Here is a 10,982-nt window from a genome sequence, read left to right on the forward strand (position 1 = left end):
AAGTATGTATACATGTAAGTGCATACATAGGTATCCATTTAAGAGTTCACTAAGAAAATGGTAATTTGGTAGGCATATACTTGTTTTCTTGCTCTTTCCTGGTTTCTTCACCACAGTTCTTTACCAAGCATTGGCACATAGTAGGTACTCAACAAATGTTTGTTGAATGAATAAACAAACTGCAAAAATCAGTTTAGGATTACTGAATTCCAAGTTATTTTTCCACATTTACACGGTGCTAGTGAACCACAACTTATTAAATATAGTAGCATATTCTTCTGGCATTATCATTGTGACATATTCATTCTTTCTAAATCTGTGGTTTTTTAAATTTTAGAGTCATTGCAAGGACTATGATTTGACTCATAGGGTTTCTGAATCCAGGAGGCATAAGGCTCTTAGTACTTAATACTTTTTCCATTTACCTTTAAACTAGGGAGGGATTATTAGGCAACAAATGTCAATAAATCTTCTTGACTTAAATGCGTTTTAATTGACAGTGCTGAAGAAATTATGCAGAGTGCACCATTTTATTTTGGGTGCCATTTTATTTTACAGAAGAACTTATTGCCCAGTTCACTGGATGTGTGTCCACTTCTTTTTCAGTGCTATTTCTTCACTATTGAGTTTGGCCTTTGCAAGCAAGAAGGGCAACTGCGAGCTTATGGAGCTGGACTGCTTTCCTCCATTGGAGAATTAAAGGTATGAAGCTGTAAACGAAAGTATCCTTCCCAAGCAAACTGGTTCAAGGTCATGGAAAATATTGATTTGTCGGTCTGAGTCTCTCTACTCGCAGATACCCCATAAATATTTAGTACAGGGGATTTGGTACCTCATATGTGGGTGCTGACCTAACTTTTTGCACTTCTGAAAATGGGTCATGCCTTTCTGGGTTTGTGGTGTGACTCAAATGGATGAGCAGCCATGTGCACGAATCAACAGGAATGACAAATGTATGCTCAAATGTTGGGTAACAGATGACTGGCCTAAATTTAGTGCTGAAAAGTGGGCACTGAGCTAGCAGTGATCCTACTGATTGAAATTCCCTTGGAAGGGTGGCTTGGCCTCTCTCATTTCTGTCATCCCCACGGCTCCCATGGATTCCCCAGCATCTGCTTCCCAAAGGGGAATTAGAGGTTATTTTAGCTTCTTCAGAATTAATGTAAATTCAAACATTTAGGGGCATATACAATAAAAAAAAACCACCTAAATAAATGTGTGGTCCAAGAGGTATCTAATATGTGTAGTGATGCCTAAGGGATGCTACTTTTTTTTTTTTTTTGCCTTAAAATACAGTAAAATAATCATTTATTCAGAAATGTTGGAGTCTGGGGCATTCTGATCATTTAAATATTCTGGTTACTTAAGAATTGCTATCTGTATACCACTGGGGGATAGCAAGTTTTGATGAATTTAGAATGCATTGTGATATGTAATCTGGAAATGGTACTGAAAATAATTTAATCTTTCTTTGATTATTCAGACTAAGGTCAGGATTATGGACGATCCTAGGGTTTTTATTTTGAGTATTTATTATCCTTACATAATGTAACTGGGATATATATGATTACTGGAACTTTTTAGATGTTTGTACTTTTGAAAGATGCAATTTAACTGTAGTTTCATTGAGTCCATTCACTTTATGACTTCATTCATTCATTCATTCCACAAATATTTGGTTGAGCATCTACTATGCGCCATGTACCATGCCAGGCACTGAGGCTACAAGGACAAATAATGATGATGAAGAATAAGAATATGAAGAAGATAACAACTGCCTCAAAAGACACTTAAATAGACTTTAGTATTTTAGGTGCTTTAAACATATTAACCCACTTAATTCTCATAACAACCCAATGGGATAAGTAACACCATTATCACAGATGAGAAAACTGAGGTATAAAGACATTAAGGAGCTTGTTCAAGGTCACACAGCTAATAAGTGTTGGAGGTGGTCCCGAGTCCAGGCAGTCTAGGCTCCAGGATCCAAGCCCTTGACCATTAGGCCCTATTGCCTGGGATCCCTGTTATCAAGGAGGTTACATTCTAGTGCAGGAGATAAACGACCAAGATAATACAGACAGTGTGACAAATGTGCCTGGCACATTTTAGCCCATGCCTGGGAAGGCTTCCTGATGAGGGTCCTACTGCCCACGCTGATTCTGGAGGAGTGGGAAGGATGAATAAGGGGCGGATGAGATGCTGAATCAATCAGCAGATAGCAGTGTGTGTGCTCTACTCAAAGCCTGGCCCATTAAGGGAGCTGCCTGAGGCCCTGCCTGGCTGGAATAGATGATAATATTTAATGTAACAAAAGCCTGATGTAATGTGTTAAATTTTTTTTTTTTTTTTTTTTTTTTTTTTACTAAATTCTCAACAACAAAAAAATCCATTTGGGGTTAATCTCAAAGCCCACAGCAATAGCATGATGTCATATCTCTGTAAGACCCATGTCTTCTACAGATTGTTTCTTGATTTCCCCGAGAAAAGAATTAGTCAGAAAATTATGTAGCTCTTGAGCTACATCTATTTACATTCTCTTCAGAGGGCTTATAAATGATACCAGAAGGAAAAGAAACAAATCTCTCTTATTGCCCCAACTTTCAGCAGGGTCCTCTGGTCTGGGGTTAATGAGGCATGTGGAGGCAGCACTGGGGTGAATCTGTTGTTTTTGTTCCTATTGGTGTGGACCGAATCGTCTGGAAATGGAAATCAGCCAGAAACATGTGAAGGGCATTGTCTGCCGTGAATCTTCTTGTTCTGGTCCATCACCTCTGGTCATTAGCATTCTTCCATTCCCAAATTTCAACACTCCCAACATCCCTATGATTGCTACTTTAGACCATTTTTACAACTCAGAAATTCCTTCTATATGAAATGTCTTCTGACTGTTCACAGAGAATACGTAACATGAGACCTTTCCTTAGAGTCTTAGCTTTACCCTCACCCCATCCCTGCCCCGCTCGGTGTCAGCGTCCAGAGCCTTCCCCCAGCGCTTGTGAATACATCTGTCCAACTTTTATTTGGAAGAACAAATGACAGTTCTGAGCCCAGGTGGGGATAACTTTATTAATAGCATTATAATAATTCCTGTGCAAACCCACTTACAGTTTCTAATGCAGTTACCTCTTGTGGTAAAATGTGTTTTTGCTGCTCCAATTATAGCCCATATGTAGGTCTCGGGTAAGTTGTTGGAGGTTTTGGTGTAGTCCTTATAATTTTTACATAACTATGCACAGTTCGTCTTCTTTCCTTGAACTGAACGCATTTTTAAATGTGTGCTTTAAGAGGCTAAGTTTTCAGAGTGTAAATGTTGCACGTCAGAGCTGGCCAAGCACTTCCAAGTAGTATATCTATAGTTTGAAGGATAGCTTTCATTTTTCCCTCTTATTTATTTATTTTTTAAAATAAATTTATTTATTTATTTAGTTTTGGCTGTGTTGGGTCTTCGTTTCTGTGCGAGGGCTTTCTCTGGTTGTGGCAAGCGGGGGGCCACTCTTCATCGCGGTGCGCGGGCCTCTCACTGTCGCGGCCTTTCTTGTTGCGGAGCACAGGCTCCAGACGCGCAGGCTCAGTAGTTGTGGCTCACGGGCCCAGCCGCTCCACAGCATGTGGGATCTTCCCAGACCAGGGCTCGAACCTGTGTACCCTGCATTGGCAGGCAGATTCTTAACCACTGTGCCACCAGGGAAGCCCTCCCTCTTATTTTTTGACAGTGCTTATTTTTTATCTTTGAAGAGAGAAAAAAATAAATATGGAAATGCTTATAAAAACTAGCATAAATCTGATAACGGTAAAGACAATTTTTAAAAAATCTCAGCAATGATTGCTCTCTCTCTTGTTCTAATTATTTTTTCTGTGATGTACTTTTATGAATTCCAAAAATGTATTTGGGAAGGGCCTTTCCATACCTTCATCACTGTGGGGAACAGTTACTAATGAGCTAGATCATCTGGAAAACTGACTTTAAAAAAAGGTTGAAAATAGAATAATTGCTTGCTGTTCACCCACAGTCTAGTATGTGTCTTTCCTTTAATGTTCTTTTTCTCTCTATCTCAGAGTTGACCTAACTATGTAAGTCTCTCATTAAAAAATTTTTATTCACTCATTCATTCATTTATTTTATTCAACAAACTCAAAACTGAAAGTTCAGCTTTCAAGAAACTTGGAGTCTCTAGAAGGGAAGGTCTAAGAAAGTGATGAATATGGGTCTTTGCTGAATCCAGTTCCCTTGGAGAAGCAACAGTGAGGAGATCTTGTTCACACGAGGTGGTAAGCAACTGATTACTAATCGATGAGTTGGCTGAGTCTTATCTCAAAAAGTTAATCCATCTCAAAGCAAAAGGCAATCTCTCCTTCTTTTTCATGGGTAAGGGTAAAGTCTAGTTCTTTGTTTCCTTAAGGGCAGAGATTAGATTTTTTTTTTGGTAAATAGCACCTACCCCATAGGAGTTGCTGGAATATTACATACAAATACATCTGTTCTGCTTTTCAGGTTTGGACAAAGCTGGTGGTTCTTAAAATTTTAATTATTATTATATTTTGGCTTTAGTTTTAGGATATCCTTGCATGGTGAATTTATTGCACTGCTTCTATAGAGCTATTCATCAGCCTTCACAGAACAGCCTTATATTTATTACAATCATTTGTATTTACAGCCACTTGCAGCGACTCTGTGAGGTGGTCAGAATTACTGCCAGGCTGTAGAGAAGAGGCCCAAGGCCCCCGTGGGTTCCCTGAGGTCATCCAGTATGTCAGCGGGGTGGCTGGAGTTGGGACTCTGAGAGTGTCTGAGCTCTCACACCTTTCCTGCGTTCCGATGGCTCACAGCTCCCTTCCTCTTGCCTCTTCCTTTCCTGCAGGAGCACTGTTAGTAATAACAGAGCAAATGCCGGACATTGGGAGCTGGAGAAGGGTCTTTGGCTTTTACCCAGGGATTTCTTGAAGAGGGAGTTTGTTCCCTCCCCCCTGCAGCTTATTCAAACTGCTGAAACTTTCAACATCACTGATGAAAAAAAGTGTGATGCCCTCATCACCCAGTTTGGCAATAGGGATGTTGCTACCACACTGTGCTCAGTTAGCAGGAAGAACATTTGAGGAAGGTTCAAAAATTTAATAGACACACACACGTACATACATATACAAATGTATATATTTGTTGTTCTGACGTGGGAAAAGATGATTGTAGTGTGAGTGTAGGGGTGTTTGCAAATTTTTATTCAGGATCTAGGGCCCAAACTACCTAGACTTCACACTTGAGTTTTTTCCTAACTTTAACCAGTCCTAATATAGAGGGTGAGGATCACAGGTTTACATCTAGAAGAGGTGAGATAATAACTCTGTGTCATTGCAAAGGCAGGTGGCTGGAAGGAAGGAAGATTTTGAGCTGATGAACTCAGCACAGGCACTGTTGCGGTCTAGGACCTGGCAGCCTCATAGCTAGGGCCATGCTCCTTTTCTCGATGGGTTCCAGAGGAGCTGTACCAATGCTGGAAGGTGTGGCTGGCTGCATATGTACGCCAAGCATCATCTGGAGACGGAAGTAGCAAGGATAACATAATTTACTGAACACTTCCCATGTGCCAGGCTCTTTGCATGTATAGCCTCCTTTAATTCTCACCATATTCCTGGGTTATAGATAACTGTAAGTATTTCCATTTTCCAGATTAACACTGGAATAGGCTGACAGAGGTGAAATCATTTGCCCCAGATCATGTAGGAGCTAATTGGGTTCTGGGAAATTTTTGATGTTGAAAGAGATTTTTTATTTAAAAGACTGGAACTGGCAAATAAGTCTGAATTTGTGCGCTAAAGCCAATTAATTGGTAACGGCCATCTCTGTTGGGAAGGGTGGGAAGGCCATGCCCAGGCCCAGTGGGAAAGGCTGCTATGGTGAATTTATGCTGGTTGGGGTGGAGGGAGGGGATGGTGGTATGAGAGCTGTGTTCTTGCAGGCCCTGTTAAAATCGTATTGCAAGAAGAGCTTTAGAATTCATGTAGATATAATCTTTTCAGTTTATCGAAGAGGAAACTGCATCTTAACCTGCGGAATTTTCACTCATTTGATAAACCTGTGGGACAGCTATGTTTAGAATCTAGGTCTCCCGGCTCCAAGTCCTGGGTTGTTGTCTTTGGCCCTATGGGTAAATGCAAAACAGTCCTTTTAGAGAGCATGTAGACGAGAGGTGATTCTCAAGTGTTCCTGCACTTTAAAAATGGCTTGAGAGTAAAAGACTGTCAGCCAGATTCTCTCAGCATTATAAAGCCTCTCTCTGCAGGAAGTTGGATTAATTCTTGCCGACTTCAGGGTATCAGACTGTTAACACTCTGGAAAGGATTCACCGTGGAGCTCTCTGGGGACATCAAGCAGTTTGGCTCTATGTTTACAGAGAAGCTACGCTGGACACAGAGGAGAGGGCATGATAGCTGCTCCCCAAAACCAAGGTCGCTTAGAGAGAGACGTGGATAGGAGCTGAGAAGCAAACTCAGTAGGGCTTTGCCCCATTGGACAGTGGAATCAGGAAAGACATGAATGCTATTTTATGGCCCTTGAGCTATGCTTTAGTGTTCAGAAACAGGGGCCCTCATGGGCTGCGCGGATGTTCCTGGCAGTCATCTCACAAGAGAGCTCCCCATCAGTAAATGGGACCACTTACAGGTGTGATTACCACCTCATTTGTTGGCCTTACTCCGTGGCTGCTCCCCCAACTCTGGGCTCTTTTCATTCTCCAGGCTAATCCTTGGGTGCCATTGTCATTTCCATATTTGTAACAGCCAAGGGATAGAACTGGTCCCATACTCCATGGATGGAGAGGTCCCCAGCACGTAACCAGGTATTGGACGCAGCAGGATCTTGAGGATAGACTGCATTGTTGAGAGCTTAGAACAGTGAGCTTCCAGTTTTCCTTTTGATTAGTACATTAGGCAAGTGTGAGATGTATTATGTGACATGACGGTCTTTGCTTCAAATCATATGCTGTGAATCCACTGACTTTTCTTAAAGTCTGGGGCAGAGCACCCTGCCCTCTGGGCTTTTTCTTGATCCACTCTCATCCCATTTACCTGTTAAGAAGATGAAATGAGCTCATTTGAGTATCCAGTAGAATCATAACATGATACATTTTTCTAAAACTACACTGATTTCGGTCTCTGTTATTACATACACATCTTCTGGAGGCATCCTCTACACAGGGTGACTGCTGAGGGTGCTAATATCCTATCACAGCATTCCAGACCTAAGCAGACAACTTTCACCCTCTTCCTGTGCTTGTCCTTGACCTGGTGAAAAGTCTGGCTCAGCAGGAAAGCCCTGAGGGAGCCATGGCTTAAACGTTCATATAGCCTATATGGCTACCACTCTGCCATGCCCCTGAATGCGGGGGTGAGAACGTGGAAACATCTAGGACACTGAGTCAGTCACTGTCCTCCTTTTCATATGTACTGATGGATAAATGGACAATTAGAGCAACATAATAAATAAAATGCACCCAGAGTGTATGGCTGCGAAGAAAGGAACTTCTAGTTCTGAAAGCCCTGGTGAGCCAATAGGGGGCCTATTCTTTGCAGAGGAGCAACAGCTCTCATCAAGGCACATTTTGTTTCTTGAAACTGTGCAATTGTTTGAATTATTAGTCATGTGGAACCCCAAATCCCTTGATGTTCACTGCACTGCATTGAACCTATAGCACAAATGCATTTGCTGGTGTAGTGACCTTCCGCTTACAGTGAAGTTGTTCTGTGGGCCAAAAAATGAGCCCACTCCCAAGAGGCCCTCTGCATTCCCTGATTCACATATGCACTGATCTGGACAACGGAACTTCGTGGGAAAGCAAATCAAACACAGGGTAGGACCATGTGCCCTTTCTCTTGCCTGTCAGTCCTTGGGTTCACAATTACATTTTCAAACTTAGGGAACTATAGCCTTCTTCGTGGAAGGCTGTAAATCATTCCATGCATTTTGAAATTGTTGGGGGAATGTACCAAGAATACTGAACAGGAAAGGTTTTTCAGCGTTTCTCCAGGAAATCTTAGCAGTTAGAGATTGAAAACTGCTTTGGGTGGAATCCAGAGACTGGAATAGAGTGTCTTCAGAAATCACCCAGCCCAAACCTCTCACTTACACTTGAGGAAACGGAGGCCTAGAGAGGTGAAATCATTTGCCAAGGTTATCCAGTTAGTAGCAACGCCTGGACTAGAGCCCGAGTTTTCTAATTCTCAGTTCAAGGCTGTTTCTGCTACCCCTCTCTCTCTTTGCCTCTCTCTCCCAACTAATTTACCCTTTAAATTAAGAAAGAGAGAATCTAGAGGGGTATTTCTCAAAATATAGTTCACAACCATCTGTGTGTGAATCACTTTGGATGCCTTTAAAATGCAGACTTCTGGGATTTATCCAGACCTACCAAATAATATTGAGGCCTGGGTATCTGCATTTTCTTTCTTTCTTTCTTTCTTTCTTTCTTTCTTTCTTTCTTTCTTTCTTTCTTTCTTTCTTTCTTTCTTTCTTTCTTTTCTTTCTTTCTTTCTTTCTTTTTGGCTGCGTTGGGTCTTCGTTGCTGCGCGCAGGCTTTCTCTAGTTGTGGTGAACAGGGCCTACTCTCTGTTGTGGTGCTTAGGCTTCTCATTGCGGTGGCTTCTCTTGTTGTGGAGCACGGGCTCTAGGCGCGTGGCCTTCAGTAGTTGTGGCACACGGGTTCAGTAGTTGTGGCTCCCGGGCTTCAGAGTGCAGGCTCAGTAGTTATGGCGCACGGGATTAGTTGCTCCGCGGCATGTGGGATCTTCCCGGACCAGGGCTCGAACCCACGTCCCCTGCATTGGCAGGCAGATTCTTAACCACTGCGCCACCAGGGAAGTCCCACGTCTGCATTTTCTACAAGCTCCTCAGTGATTCTTAGGCATATTCTGTGTGAGAACCGTCAATCCAGGGGCTATAAATAGGCAGGTGGCACGTGGCAGGAAATGAGCGCTAACTTTTAGCATCCCTGAATTTATCCTGAGAATACAATCATTCATTGTTCCTTGCTCTTCTTAGTGCCAGTCATGTAGTGAGCTGAACGGGGCTAATGATGGTTCAAAGAGTAATTACATTGGCTTTCCTGTTTCCCTAATGCCTGCTCTGGGCATAACTATAACTATTAATATTAGCTCTGTTGTTTTTTCCCACCTGGCAATATTTATTTGCTGTATATTTCTCTGCTGTGCTTGGGGGAAGGTAAACGAATGCTTCGCACGTATCCCTGAATATACAGGCCCACTGCAGCCTCTGCTGGTACACAGTACCTGGCCTCAAAATGTCTCACAGTGAGTCCACAAATAGTTCAGTCAGAGTCCCCATCACCTCTCCATGCAGGTAATTATTACTTTCGCCATTTAAGGGAAATTTCAGTACATTGCTTATAGCAGTAAATTTAGGACCATATTTGTGCTCTCCTGCTTCTAATTCATAGCATAGATTTAAAATTCCATTTCTGTGGGGTTACAGCTCTGAACTGTCCTTCAGTATGAATTTTGTTGATAATAAATAAAATAATACCATGTCTCATTTTTTTCCCTCAGCAACTAACAGACTTACAAACAAACAAACAAAAAACCCCTCACCACTCAATTTCCCCTGCATATGGGAGAGTTCCATATTTCATGGCAGATGAGTAGATGAATAGTTCTGTAAAATGATTGAGCTGTGCTGTAGGAATGTGACATGGTGGCACTTTGGAAAGTCTCATTCTGGAGTTTAACGGGTTTTGCGATATGTTTTGCAGCATGCTCTTTCTGACAAGGCATGTGTGAAAGCCTTTGACCCAAAGACAACTTGCTTACAGGAATGCCTTATCACCACCTTCCAGGAAGCCTACTTTGTTTCAGAAAGTTTTGAAGAAGCCAAAGAAAAGATGAGGTAAATTTATTTTTCTTCCATCTAGAGAAAATAACTTTTTATTTTTCTGGCTCTGTTCTTTCCTTCTGTCTGTCTCTTGAACCAGTGAGGATTGATCCCATATCCTTCTCTTTGCTGTTTATTTTGCAGGGACTTTGCAAAGTCAATTACCCGTCCCTTCTCCGTCTACTTCAATCCCTACACACAGAGTATTGAAATTCTGAAAGACACCAGGAGCATTGAAAACGTGGTGCAGGACCTCCGCAGCGATTTGAACACCGTGTGTGATGCCTTGAACAAAATGAACCAATATCTGGGAATTTGATGTCTGGGACCTGTGTCATTGCCAGCCTGATCTTTTTGGGGCTTAGCAGCAATTCAGTCAATGTCATATAACACCAATAGCTTTCTGTGTCATGGCTTGGCTAGTAAGCATGCAATTCTGTATATTTCTACCTACTTGCAACTTACTGTGATAATGTATGAAACACCATAAAGAACCCAATGACAGATAACCACTCATTGTATGAAAGATCGTAATACATTTCAATGTCTTAAATAGATTTGACATTCCAGCTTAGTGTCCTTAACCAAACTGCAGCTATTGAAAATTGGTAACAAATAGCCCTCTTATGATTCTAGCTCGTGACCTTTTCTTTCTCAGATCTGAGCCTTTCCTCTGTGTTCATTAGATAAAATGAAGATAGCAGTGAAACTGTTTCTGTTTTCTCTAGTATCAGTGTTTTCGCAGCACTATTTGAGATAAACCCAGAATTGTATGAAACTTCCCATCACATTAACAAAAGATTCAGTATTCTGTTTCAAAAATTGAAAGTAGTGAACACACTAGTTGGAATGGTTTTTAGGTTGATTATTTATAAAATGTAAGAAAAGAGAAATTTCCACAAATAGAAAATATATGTTGCATTGACCTTGTAGAAACTGAGTTGTGACATGCTTCCCAAAGTATTTTGGAAGAAAACACTTCCAGAAAGGACATTAGGAAAGACTAAACGATGGGGAAGAATCTTGGGACTATGAATTTTATGCTGGAATAAAGTGATTATCATTCTCAGCTGGTTAACGCATTTTTCTTGGAGAATAATAATATCAT

The 10,982-nt window shown here is 41.5% G+C and overlaps 1 protein-coding gene across 1 annotated transcript in view; it reads left to right on the forward strand.

Annotated features, from left to right (window-relative positions):
• The window catches only part of TPH2 (tryptophan hydroxylase 2), an 86,894-nt gene extending 76,529 nt beyond the window's left edge, over positions 1–10,365 (forward strand). Inside the window, exons 9-11 of the mRNA XM_068560606.1 lie at positions 607–702; positions 9,756–9,889; positions 10,019–10,365. Coding sequence (XP_068416707.1) covers positions 607–702; positions 9,756–9,889; positions 10,019–10,193 — 405 coding nt within the window. The 3' untranslated portion in view covers positions 10,194–10,365. The remainder of the gene's footprint in view (positions 1–606; positions 703–9,755; positions 9,890–10,018) is intronic.
• Positions 10,366–10,982: the final 617 nt, after the last annotated feature.

Source organism: Eschrichtius robustus, chromosome 13, assembly GCF_028021215.1.
Source record: "Eschrichtius robustus isolate mEscRob2 chromosome 13, mEscRob2.pri, whole genome shotgun sequence".
In the NCBI taxonomy this organism is placed as follows: domain Eukaryota; kingdom Metazoa; phylum Chordata; class Mammalia; order Artiodactyla; family Eschrichtiidae; genus Eschrichtius; species Eschrichtius robustus.